A 24095-nucleotide genomic window follows, 5' to 3' on the forward strand; every position below is an offset into this window, starting at 1 on the left:
TCCATATGATCAATGTTTCTTGTTCCATCTGTTCTGTCCAGCCAATGTCATCCAGGGCTTGCTGGACATTAAGTAGATTAACGGGAAAGCATCACATCCCTCATCTTTAATTCATGTTATGTTACAAGGGGAGGGCGGGGGGGGGGGGGGGGGGGCTCTTCTTCTAATGGGGTCTCTGGCACCATTTAATCAGCGTGAAGGGACACTGAAAAAACTCACCTAATGGAGCCACAGAGTCATATTGATTTTTTTTTTTCCTGCTGCACCCATTTAGTCCTTGCTCCTCCACTGACCCCACCCTTTGTCTGGTGTAATGTCCTCCATGCACGCATCATCATGCGTGTGATTTAAAATGAAGATGAATGCGTGCACAGTAAAGACAGGAAGCGGGCAACGGGAGGGACACAATGGGAAGCTTTCCAGGGAGCAATTGGAGGAGTTAAGTTCATCCGAGATTCCTTGCTTACTTAAGATGCAGGGGTGGGGTGGGGTGGGGGGGCAGTCCAAGAAGTCATAGGCCTGATTTTTAAGAAAAACCTTTCTTATTTCAATATATGTGTTTCAGATACATGATAAAGTCCTAATGTATAACGCATTCAAACAAGGGTCAGCAATCTGCGTCTCTGAAGCCACATGTGGCTATTCTGTCTATTTGCCGTGGCTCCCTTTTTTTTAACACCCAAGGGGAGTAAAAATGCACACTTTTGAAATAAGGTTAAAATATCCGACTTTCTATAATACCGTGAATGCACCCTCGTTGAGTTCTGACCCAAAAGGGAGGGGGACTAACCATCAATATATTCATTCATTCATTCATTGGGTCGCGGGGGTGCTGGAGCCTATCCCAGCTGTCTTTGGGCGAGAGGCGGGGTACACCCTGGACTGGTGGCCAGCCAATCACAGGGCACATATATAGACAAACAACCATTCACACTCACATTCATACCTATGGACAATTTGGAGTCGCTAATTAACCTAGCATGTTTTTGGAATGTGGGAGGAAACCGGAGTACCCGGAGAAAACCCACGCATGCACGGGGAGAACATGCAAACTCCACACAGAGATGGCCGAGGGTGGAATTGAACCCTGGTCTCCTAGCTGTGAGGTCTGCGCGCTAACCACTTGACCATCGTGCCGCCATGAATATACAAAAACTGAAAAAGTAGTAATTCATTTCAAAGTACACGTAAATGTGTAAGAAGTGGTTATCCATGTAGTCCAACTCCAGCTCTATACATGGAGGGGGGGGGGGGGGGGGGGGGAATGGGGGGTGCGACATCACCTCTAGTCCATTCATTTATAATGGAACCTGCACGACTGGGGCAATTATCGTGAGTCTCTGTCCTGTTAATTTTGTGCTCATGGATGTCATTTTCTCCTCTGAACTACTTTGATACCCCTAAATTCCCTCTAAATCTGACAGCCAATCAAAAACATCGATGACTCGTAATTTGCATGTCACCTCGTCTATCCCCGGCGTCGATGTGTTATGACCTTTCTTGAGGTTCTATGGTTATAATTGATAAAATTCATAGTTTATAAGATCTTGTTTGAAGCTGATTCATTTAATGGGGGGAGGAAAAATGGCTAATTTTTTAAAGGTTGTTGACCCCCCGCCTTGATGTGGAATCATCTTTGATGGCAAATGCATCCTGAAAAAAAATCAATCCAGAAAATATATATGCTAGGGGTCCCTCCAAAACCTGCCCAGTACCCCCCCCCCCCAGGAAAAAAAACATATGTGCAAACATACTCCCACCTGACACCAATGTGTCAAATTAACCTAAAACTCATATTCAATATATTCAATATATTCAATATAAACAACAACTTATACAAAAATTTTATTTTAGATTTAATTAGTACTACAAGATGGTTCTCAGTACTAGTGTACAGTACCAGTCACGTACATATGTAAGTAACTTATGTATGGCAATGTATGCTTATGTCAGTGTCTACTGTATGTACAGTACCAGTCACGTACATATGTAAGTAACTTATGTATGGAAATGTATGCTTATGTCAGTGTCTACTGTATGTACAGTACCAGTCACGTACATATGTAAGTAACTTATGTATGGCAATGTATGCTTATGTCAGTGTCTACTGTATGTACAGTACCAGTCACGTACATATGTAAGTAACTTATGTATGGCAATGTATGCTTATGTCAGTGTCTACTGTATGCACAGTACCAGTCACGTACATATGTAAGTAACTTATGTATGGCAATGTATGCTTATGTCAGTGTCTACTGTATGTACAGTACCAGTCACGTACATATGTAAGTAACTTATGTATGGCAATGTATGCTTATGTCAGTGTCTACTGTATGTACAGTACCAGTCACGTACATATGTAAGTAACTTATGTATGGCAATGTATGCTTATGTCAGTGTCTACTGTATGTACAGTACCAGTCACGTACATATGTAAGTAACTTATGTATGGCAATGTATGCTTATGTCAGTGTCTACTGTATGTACAGTACCAGTCACGTACATATGTAAGTAACTTATGTATGGAAATGTATGCTTATGTCAGTGTCTACTGTATGTACAGTACCAGTCACGTACATATGTAAGTAACTTATGTATGGCAATGTATGCTTATGTCAGTGTCTACTGTATGCACAGTACCAGTCACGTACATATGTAAGTAACTTATGTATGGCAATGTATGCTTATGTCAGTGTCTACTGTATGTACAGTACCAGTCACGTACATATGTAAGTAACTTATGTATGGCAATGTATGCTTATGTCAGTGTCTACTGTATGTACAGTACCAGTCAAGTACATATGTAAGTAACGTATGTATGGCAATGTATGCTTATGTCAGTGTCTACTGTATGTACAGTACCAGTCACGTACATATGTAAGTAACTTATGTATGGCAATGTATGCTTATGTCAGTGTCTACTGTATGTACAGTACCAGTCACGTACATATGTAAGTAACTTATGTATGGCAATGTATGCTTATGTCAGTGTCTACTGTATGTACAGTACCAGTCACGTACATATGTAAGTAACTTATGTATGGCAATGTATGCTTATGTCAGTGTCTACTGTATGTACAGTACCAGTCACGTACATATGTAAGTAACTTATGTATGGCAATGTATGCCTATGTCAGTGTCTACTGTATGTACAGTACCAGTCACGTACATATGTAAGTAACTTATGTATGGCAATGTATGCTTATGTCAGTGTCTACTGTATGTACAGTACCAGTCACGTACATATGTAAGTAACTTATGTATGGCAATGTATGCTTATGTCGATGTTGGTACCTACCTCTGCTTGAGCAGCGCCAGGTCCTCTGCCAGGTTGTCCCTCTCCACTTGGTACTGGTCCCTCTCCTTACCGATGGCGTCCATCTGGCGCCTCATCTCCCTCAGCTCCTCCTGGAAGATCTCGGAGGCGCGGTTGGGCTGGCCGTGCTGCTGCTGGCCCTTGAAGTGGCTGAGCTCCTGCTGCAGCGCACCATTCTGCTGCTCCAGGTAGCGCACCTTCTCGATGAAGCTGGCGAAGCGGTCGTTGAGCTCCTGCAGCTCGGCTTTCTCGTTGCTGCGAGTGGTTAGGAACTCCTGGTTGATGGCTTCAGCCATGGTAAAATCCACCTTGTCGTAGGTTAGACGTTGGGGTTGGACGCTGGGACGGGAACGCTGTTGGTGGTAGGCGGTGGAACGGGACGACAACATCGGTGACACCGAGCGCATGTAGCGACCCCCGGAGATGGGCTGACGGGAGGACATACTGGAATAAGAGGACATGGAAGTAGGGTGTGGGCTTCCGAAGGTGCGCCTGTAGGAAGTGGAGGTATGCATGGAAGAATGGCTCATGGTTGGCGTCTTGGTCTGATCTCTGAGGAAGAGAAAACGAGTGCCGAGGCTTGGGAACTGTTCTCAAGCGAGCGCTGAGCTTTATATAGTCACACACCGCCTCTTGGTTCCTCACCCCACCCCTTCTTTTCTCCATCACTCTTCAGCATGTCGCTTCTGGCCACTCCCTGTCTTTCCGTGTCCTTCCAGCACCACACTCTGCTGGACAGCTCCACCCTTTTAATAACAGGACTTCATATTACTCCTTTAATAACTCAATATATAAGACAACTAGACATCTATATGATGTCATTTACTTTTACATCAGTGTATCCAAATACTAATACTCTAATACAAGGGTCTCAAACTCATTTACCTGGGGGCCACTGGAGCTAGGGTCCAACCCCCCCCCAAAAAAACAGATTTATTAAAAACAAAAAAATGAATAAACTTTGCTTTGGTTCCAATTTTCTACAAGAAAAGCTCTGATAAAACATTCCACTATCTTAATTTTAATTTTTCTACACAAAATAAGATAAAAAATAAATAAACAAATCAAGAAATAAAGAAAATCAATCAATCAGTAATAAATAAATAAATATAATAATAATAATAAAACGGCAAATAATAAAAACTTAAGAAACCACATATAGTTGGTGGGTAGACAAATTATTTTTTTCAGATTAAAATGAACAAAGCATTATTAGAGCCCTGTAGACATGACAAAACACGACTATAGTCACATTTATACTCTTTTTATTTACAACATATTGCGCAACTGCAGGGTCTTGAGACACATGCCAACTCGCAAACTAGAGAGCTAGCCACCTAAACGGTAGCCTTCAAGTTATTTCCTTTAAACTTAAATAGCCAAAAACTTACCACTTCCACACGGATAGGGAGGATAACTATTAACAGTTATTTAACCTTTAACATGAACATTAATCAAACGTAATAATTTTTTTCTGGGTACATGATACCATACAGCATCCATATCATTTTTTTTATTTACAACATATTGCGCAACTGCAGGGTCTTGAGACACATGCTAACTCGCAAACTAGAGAGCTAGCGACCTAAACGGTAGCCTCCGAGTTATTTCCTTCAAACTTAAAAAGCCAAAAACTTACCACTTCCACACGGATAGAGAGGATAACTATTAACAGTTATTTAACCTTTAACATGAACATTAATCAAACGTAATATTTTTTTCTGGGTACATGATACCATACAGCATCCATATCAAACTTGCGCCGGCCCGCACTAACATTAAACTTTCATATCAAGGCGGGGGCCTCAAACTTGCATCCTGCGGGCCACATTTGGCCCACGAGCCGCTTGTTTGAGACCCCTGCTCTAATAGGAATGTTGGAATTCTGTGATTTTTTTCATTCTTTTCTCCCTCCTTTTCCTTTCTCTGCGTGCACTGTCTTTCCTTTTACTGTAACTCGATTCTTAAGGGAGGGGCTGGGCGTCTGGGGCACCGCTATGACTCTGCAGTTATTCGATAGCCTGCCTGCTCTATGTAGAGTTAGTCAAATACACCATACAGGAGGATTGTATTTTGTTGTTTTATTGCAGTATTTTATTGCAGCGTGCATTTGTTATGTAGTAACGGTAGTAGTAGTTGATGTATTATGTGTGAAAGTCTATATATACGTAGGTGTCACACTTGCTGCAGGGTATGTGTGTTGTAATAATTGTAATAGTGCTCTGCAGGCAGACTAAGTCGAGAGCATTAAGATGACATCATTCTCATGGTAACTGGGTGTGGCTTGGCATCACAAGTAGCACTTTTTCCTTTTATAGATATCCAGTATTTTAATCGCATTAATTCCACTGTAGCGTCTACACCAGGGGTCTCAAACTCAATTTATTTGGGGGCCACTGGGCCGCATCAGGTTTTCCCCCCCAAAAAAAAAAAAATGCATTTATTAAAAACAAAAAAATTAAAAAAACTTCACCTTGGTTCCAATTTTCTACAAGAAAAGCTCTGATAAAACATTCCACTGTTCTCAAATATCTTACTTTTTATTTTTCTACACAAAATAAGATGAAAAATAAATAAACAAATCAAGAATAAAGAAAATCAATCAATCAGTAATAAATAAATAAATAAATATAATAATAATAATAAAACGGCAAATAATAAAAACTTAATAAGCCACATATAGTTAGTGGGTAGACAAATTATTTTTTTCAGATTAAAATGAACAACATATTGCGCAACTGCAGGGTCTTGAGACACATGCTAACTCGCAAACTAGAGAGCTAACCACCTAAACGGTAGCCTTCAAGTTATTTCCTTTGAATATAATCCTATATAATCGCCAAAAAATTACCACTTCCACACGGATAGGGAGGATAACTATTAACAGTTATTTAACCTTTAACATGAACATTAATCAAACGTAATCATTTTTTCTGGGTACATGATACCATACAGCATCCATATCAAACTTGCGCGGGCCACACTAACATTAAACTTTCATATCTAGGCAGGGGCCTCAAACTAGTGGGGCCGCGTGTTTGAGACCCCTGGTCTACACAATAATAGCATTATGTTCTAAACATGTCTGTTACTGCCAAGGTCAGGCTCTGTGTGTCATGAACGGCCCGTGTTCATCTCCGTCTTCTGTAATCTAATCATCTTGCATTATGGTCACTATCTCTCCTCCCTTTCCTGCTCTGCTTCTTTATTTATTTATTTATTTATTTTTAAAAAGAAGATCAAACTCCAACTGACACGTATGGATCTTTTAGGACTATACCACTACGGCATACCAGGAGCTCACAGTCATTCAAAAACCACACAATGTAATGATTTTTTTTTTTTTGGTGGGACTCAGCTGCTGCAGTAATACAAACCAACTGTCAGATGTTACCATTAAGGATTGATCCTTCTTCTTCTTCTTCTCAGAGAATCCCCAGAGGAACCATAAATCCAATCACCGACAGGATCCAGCTAGAATGTCTGTTTCCATTTCCACTCCACCGAGTGTGGGTCGGGTTTCATATCTAAATGGATATCTTGATATCAGCAAATCGGGGATATAAAGAGAAGAGTTCATTTTGCAACATGGGACATACGCCTATATCAGGGGTCGGCAACCTTTATTATGAAAAGAAAAATAGCCTGTTGCCGCGGGCTACAGGCTATTTTTATTTTATATTTTATAGCTTATATATATATGTATATATATATGAATATATATATATACATATATACACATATATAATATATATATATATATATATATATATAAAATAATAAAAATAATAATAAATAAAATAAAAATAATATATATATACATAAATAATAATAATAATAATAATAATAATAATAAATAAAGAAAAAAATAAATAATAAATAAATAAATAAATAAATAAATAAATAAATAAATAAATAAATAAATAAATAAATAAATAAATAAATAAATAATATAGAAAAAATATATATAATATATAGTATGTTTGGAGGGAATTTGGGGGTATCAAAGTAGTTCAGATAAAAAAAGACGAGTTGGAGTACTCTTGCTAGTATTATACATATAAGGGGTCACCAACGCTGTGCCCACGGGCGCCCATGCGCCCACGTGGACCACTTAAGGCGCCCGTGAATCAGAATTGCTTCATTCATTCATTCATTTTCTACCACTTTTCCTCACGAGGGTCGCGAGGGGTGCTGGAGCCTATCCCAGCTGTTTTCGGGCGAGAGGCGGGGTACACCCTGGACTGGTGGCCAGCCAATCACAGGGCACATATAGACAAACAACCATTCACACTCACATTCATACCTATGGACAATTTGGAGTCGCTAATTAACCTAGCATGTTTTTGGAATGTGGGAGGAAACCGGAGTACCCGGAGAAAACCCACGCATGCACGGGGAGAACATGCAAACTCCACACAGAGATGGCTGAGGGTGGAATTGAACCCTGGTCTCCTAGCTGTGAGGTCTGTGCTGATCTCTAAAGTATTTTTTAGAATTGTCAAACAACTCTGGGAAATTATTGCTTATTTTCCTTCACTGAATAGCATCCTGTCTGCTCATCCGGAACTCAGAACTGAGTCAGGGTGCATTCAAGGTCTCACACAAAGTTGGATTTTTAAAAACTCATTACAAAAACGTGCATTTTTCCCACTCAGGTGTTAAAAAATATTCAAGCATTGCAAAGGGAGCCGCAACAAAGAGGCTGAAGAGCTTCATGTGGCTCTGAAGCCGCGGGTTGCTGACCCCTGGCCTATATGGTTATTAACCAATGTTGTAGTCTGTGCTGTGAAAAATGATGTCCTTGGATTTTTCCTTCATTGCAAATCACCTCAGTGGTTAAAAATAGAAACAAGTTAGCAAGAGAGCTACTATCAATATCTTCAGTGTTTAGTAATTAGTGTAATGGTAAAGTTAAGGTAATACAGGGATGGAAAGAGAAAGGTAAGACTATAAAAATGCCTCCTGATGAGAGATGCTTCACAATACATTACACAATACACAATCCTTTTAAGTGATTCATATTATATGCAATGTTATTAAAAAAAGAGCTGACCTCATCTTATTATTACTGACGTCAGCCTCCCTTCCCGTGTGTCATGTGACATGCATGTTGCTAGCATGCAGGGCTTTGTGTGTGCTGTCAGACACATGCATCCCCAGACGGTGCGGAGCCCTCTCGCCATGATATGGCTCTGCATATTTTATGAAGTTCTTTCCCGGAATACTGTGCCGTATATTACCCAGAAGAGATCCCAGACACATTTTTTTTTTCAAGCCATTTTGGTTGTTTTGAATCAATATACGGTAAAGAAAGCTACACAAAATGTATACATTTGTCCGAACAACAAACATTGATTATGCTGTTTTTCATCCGCATACTAACCCAAATACCTACCTTACTCACGGTGCAACCAAAAATAACATATAACAAACAACAGACAATACTATTTTATAAGAATGTCCCATATTTCAACTCTCAATTTCCGATACAGGCTGCACTATGGATGAGTGGTTAGCACACAGGCCTCACAGCTAGAAGACCCATGTTTGATTCCACCCTCGGCCATCTCTGTGTGGAGTTTGCATGTTCTTTCTGTGCATGCGTGGGTTTTCTCCGGGTACTACGGACACCACAAGATGTGAAATTTTGATTTAGTTTAGTTTTATTTAGTTATGTATACGTATAAGAGTTATCCTTTTTAAAATGATTAAAACTAAATAAATATTAGGCGTATGTGTGGAGTTTGCATGTTCATCCCCGTGCATGCGTGGGTTTTCTCCGGGTACTCCGGTTTCCTCCCACATTCCAAAAACATGCTAGGTTAATTAGCGACTCCAAATTGTCCATAGGTATGAATGTGAGTGTGAATGGTTGTTTGTCTATATGTGCCCTGTTATTGGCTGGCCACCAGTCCAGGGTGTACCAGGGTGTCCAGGAGTGGATGGATGGACAAATCTCCTGTGGTGAAATAAGCACATTTTTTTAATATAATTTTTCATGATCGGAAAAAAAAAAATCAGATACCGATATCAACCAATATTGCATTTTTATGCTGATATCTATAATATATAAATATCAATACCGATATCAGCATAAAAATCCCTACTATTTTACACTAAATTCTAATTAACTTCTACATAAATCCACCAGATGGTGCTATTTTTTCCAATTCAAAGCATGCAGAAAAAGTAAAGTTTTTTTTTAAGGGTACCTTGCTACTGAAAAGTGTCAGTGTGTGTCAAGATTAATTTTAGATAATGGTGTGTATGTAAAAAAAAAAAGTGTGTGTGTCTGTGTTGTTTTTTTCATTCATTTTTTTTTACTAGAAAAGCAGTAGTGTCATGTAAACATAATGAACCTTTAAAGGTTAAGAACACACTTACAATACTATATGATTTTTTTGTGTAGAAAACTAGTGAGGAAAAACATGCCAAGGTGATAAAGTTCCATTTTACTCATGTTACTTACAACAAAAATGTGCTCTGTGGCGTGGGAAAATTGATTACATTTTAAAGCAAATTAAGAAAAATTTCCAATGTAGGTTAAATATACAAAAAGCCAATTTCAAAATAAATATCAACGTCAATCTATTTTTTTTTTTGCATAAATCCTTCAAAACATCGTGGGCTCTGTTGTGTATTTCAAGATAATCACAGAGTATCATCATCATATCATTACAGTAAATGCTATTTAAAAACCGACATTGAGTGCATTATGATGTTAATATTCACACCATCCTCCCCTGAAGCAGCGGGCGGCTCTCTCCAGGTGATTGTCGCATCAGCAAGTTCCACAGCAGCAGAGGCACGGATGTTACTGACGAGCTGCGCCCATCGCTGTCCTCGCTCAGTGGCTGGTACTGCTTGAAGCGCCTGTTTGAAACCGAAGGATCATGACATTTTATCATATGGATTCAATGTCTGTGTACATCCTGTTCAAATCTGATCACACAGTATTAAATAGAATGTGTAATATAATCAATACAATAAATTTTTTGACAAAAAATAAAAAAAACTAAAATAAATGAATAAACAAAAATTAATAAAATTAAGTAAAAAAAAATAAAAAAACTAAAATAAATAAATAAACAAAAAATAAAATTAAGTAAAAAAAATAAAATTAAATAAAATCAAAATAAATTAAAATTATATTCAGAAAACAGGAAGTGAACAGTCCAACAATACAGGGTGACATGGCTCAGTCCAAAAAAAAAAATGTCTCAGTCCATGTAATCAGTCTTCATTTTTACATGCCAAATTCCGTCTTTTTTTTGTTGTCCGCTATTCCCACTTTTATCAACCGTTTAAACCATTCCGACATCAAAATATTCCGTAGGCTTATCTTATCTTAGGACGTCTATCCCCATTGGTGGAAATTAACTGTACGTTTAACATTACATGTATATTGTATGGTCATATCACCTCGTATTTTGGTACGTGACAAAAATAAAATAAAAATTAAAAAAAAACTTCAACTATATTAGGAAAGCAGGAAGTGAACAAATGTAGCAGTCGACAAATTACTGCATTTTTTTACTAACATCAAGTTTAAATAAATATTTTTTGCACCTTTGCAATGGGTGACTTAAGGAAATGGTACATAAGCATCAACTTGTGAGCTATAAATGACTATGGTACCCATTATGTCATTGGATGGTCATATCACCTCCTAATTCGGTACGTGACAAAAATAAAAATAAAAATAAAAAAAAACTTAAACTATATTAGGAAAGCAGGAAGTGAACAAATGTAACAGTTACTGATTGTAAAAGTACCAGATGGAGGGGTAGGATTTAATAAATTTTGCTTCTTCCTATATATATCCTATTATATATATTGATATATATTGACAGTTAGTATGATACCCATTATGTCATTGTATGGTCATATAAAAAAATACAAACAAAATTTTAAAAAATATATATTTTTTTAATTAAACTATATTAGGAAAGCAGGAAGTGATCAAATGTAACAGTTACTGATTGTAAAAGTACCAGATGGAGGGGTAGGATTTAATAAGCTTTGCTTCTTCCTACTCCTTTTTGGACATGTGGAACTGTGAACTGATTATGTGATGCGTTCAATTGTAATCTGATGCATGTTCAAATGAAGTAAAAACTCACCTGTACATCAAACCAATGCAACAGACCACACAGGCCAGAACCATCACACCCAGGATTGTAGCAGCGGTTCCAGCCGGGGAACCACCGGAGGCTATGACGGGAGGCAAATTATACTCATGAGGGAAAAAGATAATAACGTAATACATGGATGTCTTTCACGCCCGTGTCATCCACCCACCTACTGCCACGTTGACGCGAGCGCTCGCCATCGCGAGACTGACATCATTGGTCAAGGAGACGTTGAGGCAGAAAACTCCAGAGTCATTGAAGAACTGGCGGAGGACCAACTGGCAGTCGGGGGAGGGCGCGGCCACGCTGCAGGCCGTTTCCACGGGTGTGATGCAGTCGGCATCCGAAATGATGGTGCAGACCTCGCTTGGTAAACTGATGGGGGCAGAAAACACGGATGACAAACATTATACTCGGTGTTGAGTAATACTGAGACACAGAGATGTATTCATGTATCCCTCAAGTATATATATTTGGTATTTGTTATTAATCATTAAGGATGACATACTGATGACATATGAGTCACAAATCGAAAACTTTTTCAGACTGCTAATTATGTATTTTTGGCCTTGTGTGACTTATACTTATAGTCCAGAAAATACAGTACATAATACAGTATATATATATATATATACAGTATATATATATATACAGTATATATATATATACAGTATATATATATATATATATATATATATATATATATATATATACTGTATATATATATATATACTGTGTATATATATATATATATATATATATATATATATATATATATACTGTGTGTGTATATATATATATATATATATATATATATATATATATATATATATATATATATATATATATATATATATATATATATACACAGTATATACATAATTAGTTAGAAAAAAAACATACATAAGTCACACTGGAGTATAAGTCACATAATTTATAATAATAATAATATAATATATAATTTAGTGGAAATGTATATATAATATAGTGACAATTATATATATATATATAATATATATATTAGTGCATGTAAACATACCGATGGACCCATCTTGGGGCCAAATGATGATAATAATAAGCTATTAAAAAAAATGTAATTAAAATTTACTTTTTTCAATAGAGCAATGTAAAAAAGCATATAAAGTATATAATATAATATATAATATTCATTATATATAATACATATAATATTCATTATATATATAGTATATATATATATATATATGTATTTTTACACTGCTCTATTGAAAAAAGTAAATTTTCCCAAAATGTAGTATAGCTTATTATTATCATTTGGTGAAAATTATATATATATATATATATATATATATATATATATATATATATATATATATATATATATATATATATATATATATATATATATATATATATATATATATATATATATATATATATATATATATATATATATATATATATATATATTCATTATATATAACATAATATATAATATTCATTATATATAATATATATATGTGAAATATGCACATGTGATATATATATATATATACATATATATATATATAATTTTCACTTTTTTGCATTGCTCTATTGAAAAAAGTAAATTTTCCCAAAATGTAGTAACTTATTATTATCATTTGGCCCCAAGATGGGTCCATCAGTATGTTTACACGCACTGAAAGAGTTGGATTCAGTGCTTTTGTAGTGTTAATTTGTCACCATCTTGGTGCAAAAAGCCCCCCCCCCCCAGCTTCCTCTTATCTTTTGTGAATGTAATGTTGTTAAGCATGGCGCCAAGAACCTCCACGGAGACCGGAGCATCCGTAGAACGTCTGCGGCGATGATCGATCAATCAAAGTGCAGACGTGCAAGAAGGATCTGGTTTCTATTCGTCTATGTGTCAACCCTTACAACATCAAATACCATCTGATTAAGGCGTTTACATGCATTTTAAAAAGATGGATTAACCTGAAAACATGCAATATTTCGGATTTGTAAAAGTAGTGACATTTGATTTGGATTTTTTAATAAATTATAAATATTATTATTATATTACATTATTATTATAATAATTATTGTTATATATTATAATTCATTCATTTTCCTCACAAGGGTGGCGGGGGTGCTGGAGCCTATCCCAGCTGTCACACCCTGGACTGGTGGCCAGCCAATCAATCACAGGGCACATATAGACAAACAACCATTCACACTCACATTCATACCTATGGACAATTTGGAGTCGCTAATTAACCTAGCATGTTTTTGGAATGTGGGAGGAAACCGGAGTACCCGGAAAAAAAAACCCACGCATGCACGGGGAGAACATGCAAACTCCACACAGAGATGGCTGAGGGTGGAATTGAACCCTGGTCTCCTAGCTGTGAGGTCTGCACGCTAACCACTCGACCGCCGTGTAGCCCTTGTTATATATTATAATATATAAATTATAATTATATTTTTTTATAAATCCGAATGGCAAGAAGTGTCAGATTCCGGAATATCTAGAAAGTTTTCTATGCTGGTTATTGTGTGTAGCCGCTCTACAGGAGTCAACAACTCAATGTATATAATTGGTCTACTTTAAAAGCACAACACTCACCTTCATTCATTCATTCATTTTCTACCGCTTTTCCTCACGAGGGTCGCGGGGGTGCTGGAGCCTATCCCAGCTGTCTTCGGGCGTAAGGCGGGGTACACCCTACTAGACTGGTCGCCAGCCAATCACAGTGCACATATAGACAAACAACCATTCACACTCACATTCATACCTATGGACAATTTGGAGTCGCTAATTAACCTAGCATGTTTTTGGAATGTGGGAGGAAACCGGAGTACCCGGAGAAAAAAACCCATGCATGCACGGGGAGAACATGCAAACTCCACACAGAGATGTGTGATTGAACCCTGGTCTCCTAGCTGTGAGGTCTGCACGCTAACCACTCGACCGCCGTGTAGCCCTTGTTATATATTATAATATATAAATTATAATTATTAAAAAAAATATCTATAGAAAGTTTTCTATGCTGGTTATTGTGTGTAGCCGCTCTATAGGAGTCAACAACTCAATGTATATAATTGGTCCACTTTAAAAGCACAACACTCACCTTCCTTGACAGCTAATGGTGACATCCACCGCGTTTTGATCCAACTCAGTTGCCAAGGACACAACATTGGACATCTGTACAATCTCCACACTTTCGATTCCCTCTGCACGGAGAAAAGAGAAAACATCATGTGACCATACAGTTTCTCTGTCGGGGAATACCAAAGAGCCGACGGCATGGCGTGTGTTGACGTACGGATGACATCAACAGAGGTGGAGAGGGATCCGTAACGGTAGACCATGCAGTCTGCTGCCACCGCTGGTGCTTGTCTTTTGACGACGACCACCGCTTGGGCCGGATCCGCTTCCACCTCGGCTTGGACTTCTCCTTCAGTTGGAACCACCTCCTCATCACCTGCTGTAAAAAAAACATGCACCGTGGACATTTTGGGTAAAGTTCGAGCGCAAACTGTAAAAAAATCCAAGTTGACTCAACTTAAAAAAAATGTGTAACTTCACTTCCTTAAAATTTGGATTAAATCTAGCAAATTATTTCAGGTAATTTCAACCCACAATTAAGTTTCTCCAAATTAAAAGATCAAGTTCACGTGACTAATTGCTTTGTTTTGGGAATTTTCTTTATTAGGTCAAATAAACAAATATTTTTGTTGTATCAACAATAGAACTCAAGTAATCTCAACTCACTTAACTAATTAGTTCAAGTTAATTCAACTCACAATTAAATTGAAATTAATTGAAATAATTTGTTAACCTGATTTGAAAATGAGCTGAGATTACTTGATTTACGACCAAAATATTTGGTTATTTGACCTAAAAAAAAAAGTTCCCACAATAAATTATTAATATTTATATTTATTATTTTAAAAAAAATTATAATAATTATTCATTCATTCGTTCATTTTCTTCCACTTTTTCCTCATGATAATAATAATAATAATAATAATTGTTATTAATAATTGTTATAATAATAATAATAATTGTTATAATAATTGTTATTAATAATTGTTGTTATTGGTATTATAATTATTATATAATTATTATAACATTTATAATAATTATTATTATTATTATGTTGAATGTTGTAACTATTCACTGTAAAAACAAATTTAGCTTTTAGTTCTGTCAACTTATTTGTATAATAATAATAATAATAATAATAATAATATTATTATTATAAATTATAACAAAACAAAAATAAGTTGATGGAATTAATTTTTGTATAATAATAATTATAATAATTATTATTATTATTGTTGTTGTTATTATTTGTTACAATTAATAATAATAATAATAATAATAATAATAATAATAATAATAATAATAATAATATTATTATTATTATTATTATTATTATTATTATTATTATTATTATTATTATTAATTGTAACAAAACAAAAATAAGTTAACTGAACTAAAAGCTAAAACAAATTTTTTTTACAGTGAATAATTACAACATTCCATGACAAGCTAGCACTAGTTTTCTGTACGATTTTCCATATTCAAATTTTGTATGACATTTTTTCCACATAAAAATCTTGACATCTTGACAAAAATGACATGCATGACCATACGCCATCCATAAAATGTTTACCACTGACGTACCTGCTGGAGCTATGGAAGCATCAACGATGTTCACTTCAGCATCAGCATCAGCATCAGCATCAGCTGCCTCTTCTGCTGCTTCTTCTACAGCTGTGCTCTCTGTGGCTGCGGGAACTACAACATTATCAGCGGGGGCTTCTGTTTCAGTTTGGACCACCTCTGCGGCAACATCAGCATCTTCAGCATCTTCAGCAGCATCTTCAGCGTCGCCTTCATCTGCTACAGCAACAGGGGAGGCGGTAAGAGTATCGGCAGCCTCAGGGAGGACTGTAGCTGCTACGTCGACTACGGTTTCTTCTCCCTCGGCGACAGGTGCTACTGAGGCAGCAGCATCAACCACTTCTTCTGTCGCTGCATCTACAGCAGCATCTGGTGTCTCTTCAGCAGCGGGAACTTCATCTGTGTCTTCTGCAGCAACATCTGCAGCCGTAGCAGCTGGATCTTCTTCTGCTGGAACGATGGCTGTGTCAATTCCTGCAGGGGCAACAGATGCAGCCTCTACTTCTTCTGTTTCAGGATCTTCCGTGTCATCTGTGTTGGCGTCGGCTTCAGATGTGGCGTCCGAGATGGGAGCATCTGATGCTGCTGGGATTGGGTCAGAGGCGGGAACGTCTGCTGCTGCTGGATCAGCTGCTGGGGTCACCACTACCACCGAGGCAGCAGAGGCATCAACAGGAACCACTGAGGGAAAGAGAAAATCATTCATTTTCTAACGCTTATCCACACCAGGGTCGAGGGAATGCTGGAGCCTATCCCAGCACAACCTCAACTAGCTGCCAGCCAATCACAGCGCACATATAAACAAAGTCGCGAATTAACCTAGCATGTTTTTGGAATGTGGGAGGAAGCCGGAGTACCCGGAGAACATGCAAACTCCACACAGAGATGGCCGAGGGTGGAATCGAACTCGGGTCTCCGAGCTGCGTGGCCTGTGTGCCAACCACTTCACAATCGAGCAGCCAGAAAGCGAAAATCAATTTACTTTTCAGTTCATCCACGACAAAGATGTTTCATCAATGACATTCATTCATTTTCTACCGCTTATCCTCACGAGGGTCGAGGGGGTGCTGGAGCCTATCCCAGCACAACCTGAACTAGTTGCCATCCAATCACAGGGCACATATAGACAAAGTCGCAAATTAACCTAGCATGTTTTTGGAATGTGGGAGGAAGCCAGAGTACCCGGAGAACATGCAAACTCCACACAGAGATGGCCGAGGGTGGAATCGAACTCGGGTCTCCGAGCTGCATGGCCTGTGTGCCAACCACTCGGTCATCGAGCAGCCAGAAAGCGAAAATCATTCATTCATTCATTTTCTACCGCTTATCCTCACGAGGGTCGCAGGGGTTGCTGGAGCCTATCCCAGCTGTCTTTATGCGAGAGGCGGGGTACACCCTGGACTGGTGGCCAGCCAATCACAGGGCACATATAGACAAACAACCATTCACACTCACATTCATACCTATGGACAATTTGGAGTCGCTAATTAACCTAGCATGTTTTTGGAATGTGGGAGGAAACCGGAGTACCCGGAGAAAACCCACGCGTGTGGAATCAAACTCGGGTCTCCTAGCTGCGTGGCCTGTGTGCCAACCACTCGACCATCGAGCAGCCAGAAAGCAAAAATCTAATTTTGAGTCATGGGTTTGAACGCGTCTAAGAACTAACAATTCCGTATATGACGTCTTACCAGCAGAGGGGTTCACGCAGCCGTTGGGGATGCTCGCCATCAGGACCACCTGAGGATTGAAGGTTCCCACCGAGAGGTACGTGTGCGTGATGGTGCGTTCCCTGGAGATCAGAATTCCGGAGCTGTCTCCAAAGTCCCAGCTGAAACTGATATCAGCACCGCTCAGGTACTGGCTGGGATCGTGGAGGTTGACGCTGAAGGCAATGGCCCGGTTCTGGATGAAGTTTGAGTCGTCCTGGTTGATGTCGTTGACTTGGGTGAGGGATACGGTGAAGGGGATTTGGTCTGAAGATGGAGAGATAGGATGGTAAGTCAGTAGATCTGTTAAGATCAATGTCGACCATGGTTCGGTGGATCACCTGTGATGGTGAAGACTGTGGAGGCGTAGCCGAGGGGGATGAACTTGTCTTTTCCACGACAGTGATAGATGACAACCTCCATGGTGTAGGATCCCAGGGCCACGTTGTCTGTAGCAATGGTGAGGGAGGAGGAAGGTCCATCTGCTACCTGCCAGTACTTCCCTGGAACAACATTTATTGAAGAAATCCAACATTTGAAAGACTTTAAACTTAGGGAAAAGATTACACAAGTTTGGGTTTGGTCTCACTTTATAATAAGGGTCGTTATTGGGCAAAGAATGAAGAACTAATGAGGAACTAATGAGGAACTATTGACTACAGCACATACATTTAGAGTAGTTACTGAGGAACAAAGGCACATACATTTAGAGTAGTTACTGAGGAACTAAGGCACATAGTACATTTAGAGTAGTTGTTGAGGAACTAAGGCACATAGTACATTTAGAGTAGTTGTTGAGGAACTAAGGCACATACATTTGGAGTAGTTATTAAGGAATTACTGAAGAACTAATGACTAAGGCGCATACATTTAGAGTAGTTACTGAGGAACGAAGGCACATACATTTAGAGTGGTTATTAAGGAATTACTGAAGAACTAATGACTAAGGCACATACATTTAGAGTAGTTCCAGAGGAACTAAGGCATATAAATTTAGAGTAGTTATTAAGGAATTATCAAAGAACTAATGACTAAGGCACACAAATCTAGAGTGGTTACTGAGGAAATAAGGCACATACATTTAGAGTAGTTACTGAGGAACTAAGGCACATACATTTGGAGTAGTTATTAAGGAAGTACTGAAGAACTAATGACTAAGGCACACAAATTTAGAGTAGTTCCTGAGGAAATAAGGCACATACATTTCGAGTAGTTATTGAGTAACTACTGAAGAACTAATGCGAAACTATTGACTAAGGCACATAAATGTAGATTAGTTACCGATTAGCTAAGACACATACATTTTGAGTGGTTATTGAGGAACTAATGAAAAACTAATGAGCAACTGATGACCAAGCCACACACATTTAGAGTAGTTACTGAAGAACTGAGGCACATACATTTAGAGTAGTTACTTGGGATAAGGCACATTGATTTAGAGTACTTATTGAGGAACTACTGAAGAACTAATGTGAAACTATTGACTAAGGCACATACATTTAGAGTGGTTATTGAGGAACTAATGAGTAACTGATGACCAAGACACACACATTTAGAGTAGTTACTGAGGAACTGAGTCACATACATTTAGAGTAGTTACTGGGGGACTAAGGCACATTGATTTAGAGTAGTCACTAGAGAACTAAGACACATCAATTTAGAGTAGTTATTGAGGAACTACTAAAGAACTAATGAGGAACTATTGACTAAGGCTCATAAATGTAGATTAGTTACCGGTTAGCTAAGACGCATACATTTAGAGTGGTTATTGAGGAACTGATGAAGAACTAATGAGTAACTATGACCAAAGACACGCACATTTAGAGTAGTTACTGAGGAACTGAGTCACATACATTTAGAGTAGTTACTGGGGGACTAAGGCACATTGATTTAGAGTAGTCACTAGAGAACTAAGACACATCAATTTAGAGTAGTTATTGAGGAACTACTAAAGAACTAATGAGGAACTATTGACTAAGGCTCATAAATGTAGATTAGTTACCGATTAGCTAAGACGCATACATTTAGAGTGGTTATTGAGGAACTAACGAAGAACTAATGAAGAACTGATGACTAGGCACACACATTTAGAGTAGTTACTGAAGAATTAAGGCACATAAATTTACAGTAGTTACTGGGGAACTATGGCACATTTATTTAGAGTAGTTACTGAAGAATTAAGACGTGTAAATTTAGACCAGTTATTGAGGAACTTTTGAAGAACTAATGAGAAGCAAATGACCTAGGCACATACACTTAGAGTAGTTACTGAGGAACTAAGGCACATACTACAATTAGAGCAGTTATTGGGGAACTATTGAATAACTAACGAGGAACTAATGGCTAAGGCATATAAATAGTAGTTACTGAGGAACTATGGTGCATGCATTTAGAGTAGTTATTGAGGAACTGTTGAAGAACTAAAGAGTAAAGTAGTTAGTGAGGAACTAAGTCACATACATTTAGAGTAGTTATTGAGGAACTATTGAGTAGAGTAGTTAGTGAGGAACAAAGTCACATACATTTAGAGTAGTTATTGAGGAACCAATGAGTAGTGGTTCCTTGTGCTTGTGTAGTTAAAGTTGACATAACAATAAAATGAGTTCTGAATGAGTTCTTTGGAAAATGGCCTAGTTTGTTTACATTTCTTACTGTAGAACTTAAGGCGTCTTACCCCAGGTCTTCCAAACGTACACATAGTGAGGTTTCCTGTCCCGGGTGCTGGTGAAAGGTGTACCATCAGGGAAAACGGAACCCCGCATCTCATTTTGGTCCGGATACACAGACTGGCCCGCTTGATACTGTTGACCTGGAAATGAAGTTATAGCTCGGTAAATTCATTCATTCATTTTATACCGCTTTTTCCTCATGAGGGTCCCAGCTGTCTTCGGGCGAGAGGCGGGGTACACCCTGGACTGGTGGCCAGCCAATCACAGGGCACATATAGACAAACAACCATTCACACTCACATTCATACCTATGGACAATTTGGAGTCGCTAATTAACCTAGCATGTTTTTGGAATGTGGGAGGAAACCGGAATACCCGGAGAAAACCCACGCATGCACGGGGAGAACATGCAAACTCCGCACAGAGATGGCCAAGGGTGGAATCGAACCCTGGTCCTCCTAGCTGTGAGGTCTGCGTGCTAACCACTCGAACACCGTGCCGCCTAAATTAATTAATTAATTAATTCATTCATTTTTTACCGCTTTTTCCTCATGAAGGTCGCAGAGGGTGCTGGAGCCTATCCCAGCTGTCTTCGGGCGAGAGGCGGGGTACACCCTGGACTGGTGGCCAGCCAATCACAGGGCACATATAGACAAACAACCATTCACACTCACATTCATACCTATGGACAATTTGGAGTCGCTAATTAACCTAGCATGTTTTTGGAATGTGGGAGGAAACCGGAGATGGCCGAGGGTGGAATCGAACCCTGGTCCTCCTAGCTGTGAGGTCTAACCACTCGACCACCGTGCCGCCTAAATTAATTCATTTAGTTTTAATTTTGTTTGCAGTTCTACGCCACTGAAAACTAGTGTACATCAACAATATTTATTTTATTATTATTATTTATTTATTATAAATTATGTATCATTTTTCACCAAATCAATAACACAAACTGTTTATTTGTGAACTTACCATTAACAGTGCAGTTACGTGCCCAGACCACCCGCCCATCAGGGAGCGCTGTCTGATTGGGGGGGAAATTAAGATTAATATTAAATGTTGCTTTTGCTCCAACCAGCGTGGGGGCGTCGTTCTTCACATCAAAAGTGACTTCCCCGCCTTAAAAGAAAGCCAAAAACAAAGTTGTATTGGTTATACTGCTTGACACAATTAACAGTAGATTTCCTCGTTAAGGGGAGTAGTCCTCACCAGCCCAGCAGTTCCTAAATCTTGGGTCTCCATCCCTCCACACGGGGTACATACGTGAGTTCCATGAGCGGTAGCGTGTGAATTGAGTACGAGTGTCTGGAAAAACCATAAATGAAAGCAAATGTAAGTAATTTATGGTAATGGTAATGGTTTAATTTCATTAGAACATGCATCAGATTACACTTGAATGCATCACATAATCAGTTCACAGTTCCACATGTCCAAAAGGAGTAGGAAGAAGCAAAGCTTATTAAATCCTACCCCTCCATCTGGTACTTTTACAATCAGTAACTGTTACATTTGTTCACTTCCTGCTTTCTGAAATATAATTTTGATTTATTTTAATTTTATTTAATTTAATTTTTTTATTTTTTTTACTTAATTTGATTATTTTTTATTTATTTATTTGTTTTAGTTTTTTTTTTTTTTTTTAATTGTCATGTACCGAAGTACGAGGCGATGCGACCATACAATGACATAATGTGTACCATAGTAAGTGTCAATATTTGTTCACTTCCTGCTTTCCTAATATAGTTTAAGTTTTTTTTAATTTATTTTATTTTTGTCACGTACCAAATTACGAGGTGATACGACCATACAATGACATAATGTGTACCATAGTAAGTGTCAATATTTGTTCACTTCCTGCTTTCCTAATATAGTTACATTTTTTTTTGTCACGTACCGAATTACGAGGTGATATGACCATACAATGACATAATGGGTACCATAGTAAGTGTCAATATAGTGTCAATATTTGTTCACTTCCTGCTTTCCTAATATAGTTTAAGTTTTTTTTTTTTTTTTTTGGCACATACCAAATAACAAGGTGATATGACCATCCAATGACATAATGGGTACCATAGTAATTTACAGCTCACGAGTTGATGCTTATGTACCATTTCCTTAAGTCACCTATTACAAAGGTACAAAAAATATTTATTTAAACTTGATGTTAGTAAAAAAAATGCAGTAATTTGTCGACTGCGCCTCTATAACTTGGTAGTTTAGGAGTGTGGGGGGTTCTGGGCGCCATGAGTCACATGGCCTGCAATCCCCCCCCCCCCCCCCCCCCCCAATCCTTTTCATGTGACCATCAGCTGAGTAGATCATCAGTAATCTTAGCTGCAGGAATGAGGGATCCCACACCCTTACGTTTGTGTGTGTGTGTGTGTGTGTGTGCTTGTTATGATTTTATGCTTTTATCTAGTAAATGATGAAGTTAATATCACGCTCAGTGAAGTAATACGGTCATTAACTTAAAACTATTCGTTATCCGGCACAATATAATTACATTTAGTTAAAGCAAATTTGCATGGGCTGAAAAGTAAAATGTAAAATGCACTTGTTAAAAATAATTAAAAATAATTAAAAATAATTAAAAATAATTAAAAATAATTAAAAATAATTAAAAATAATTAAAAAATAATTACAAATAATTAAAAATAATTAAAAATAATTACAAATAATTACAAATAATTTATAATCATGAATAATAATTAATAAATATTTAATAAATATTTAAAAAAATTCACAAAATTGCCTGATATAGTTTTCAAAATGCAAGAAAACAATGAAAATGTAAAATAAATGTAAAATGAAAATAGTATTATTATATAGGAAAATACATTATATAGATTTCATGCCTTTGTTATATTATTATATAGATAGTATATTCATTAATATATCTAAAACAATGTCTAACGCCACTTTTAGAGATTATCTCAAGCATAGATTGTTCAATTTCCCACTGCATTAGTTAGGCAAACAATCAATAAAATAAACGATAAACAACCCGTGGAATCACATTCGTCGTGGTAATTACCAACACTAATTACCCGTCAATCTTATCACATTATCCAATAGCTTCACAAAAACTACAAACTATGAACCAACAAGCTGGACCATCTCACTTTGTGCAGTCGCAGATGCCAAGACCAGAACAACCAGCAGGACCATCAGAGTCTTCATCTTGATTTCGGTGATGCGTCTCCTCTCTCAGATCCCCCTCAACCTCACCAGCCACTCCTAAAAAAAACCTCCGGCACAACTCCCACAGAGAGACTTTGGAAAAGTTTCCTCACCCTCTTTAAGAAGGTCTCGGGCTTGAATTAACATAAAAGTTATTCTCCCCTTCGTGACATCATCGCCAGTCCCCAAAGTGGCACCGCCCCCTTTGCTGATAAACATAAGCTAAGGCTCTTTTGTTAATTACACAGAAATTTATTCACTTTGTTTCTTACATTAGGAATCTATTGTAGTGCTTTTTCACTAAATGTGCACCAAATCTTGTGGCGATTCGATGCCACACATTAAAGTTACACAAAGTATTATTTTAGTGCATTGAGCTGTGTGAGAAATTTCAAGTCAACCTGATTTAAGTTGGTCCAAACAATAGCAGCA

General features: G+C 37.7%; 2 protein-coding genes across 3 annotated transcripts in view; both read right to left on the minus strand.

Annotated features, from left to right (window-relative positions):
- prph (peripherin) overlaps nt 1-3846 on the minus strand; it is a 10299-nt gene extending 6453 nt beyond the window's left edge. For both annotated transcript variants that reach the window (XR_009120046.1, XM_058054802.1), the window contains exon 1: nt 3299-3846. Coding sequence is in view for 1 of the 2 variants with exons in the window: in XM_058054802.1 (XP_057910785.1) it covers nt 3299-3846 (548 nt within the window). In the remaining variant the exon portion in view is untranslated. The remainder of the gene's footprint in view (nt 1-3298) is intronic.
- A 5509-nt stretch (nt 3847-9355) lies between these two features.
- On the minus strand, nt 9356-23672 carry pmela (premelanosome protein a). Its single transcript, XM_058055874.1, has 12 exons — nt 23606-23672; nt 21693-21788; nt 21456-21602; nt 20486-20620; nt 18153-18314; nt 17794-18078; nt 16103-16783; nt 14736-14897; nt 14541-14643; nt 11621-11826; nt 11443-11533; nt 9356-10192 (listed from the first exon to the last, which is right to left on the minus strand). The coding sequence occupies exons 1-12, from the start codon at nt 23661-23663 to the stop codon at nt 10048-10050; spliced, it is 2271 nt and encodes a 756-aa protein (XP_057911857.1). The 5' UTR covers nt 23664-23672; the 3' UTR covers nt 9356-10047.
- Nucleotides 23673-24095: the final 423 nt, after the last annotated feature.

Source organism: Doryrhamphus excisus, chromosome 18, assembly GCF_030265055.1.
Source record: "Doryrhamphus excisus isolate RoL2022-K1 chromosome 18, RoL_Dexc_1.0, whole genome shotgun sequence".
In the NCBI taxonomy this organism is placed as follows: Eukaryota; Metazoa; Chordata; class Actinopteri; order Syngnathiformes; family Syngnathidae; genus Doryrhamphus; species Doryrhamphus excisus.

Coding starts and splice junctions, on each gene's coding strand:
- pmela (XM_058055874.1), bottom strand. CDS start 23,663: ATGAAGACTCTGATGGTCCTGCTGGTTGTTCTGGTCTTGGCATCTGCG. Junction 21,789..23,605: donor GGCATCTGCGACTGCACAAA/GTGAGATGGTCC, acceptor TGGTTTTTCCAG/ACACTCGTACTCAATTCACA. Junction 14,644..14,735: donor CACCTCTGTTGATGTCATCC/GTACGTCAACAC, acceptor TTCTCCGTGCAG/AGGGAATCGAAAGTGTGGAG.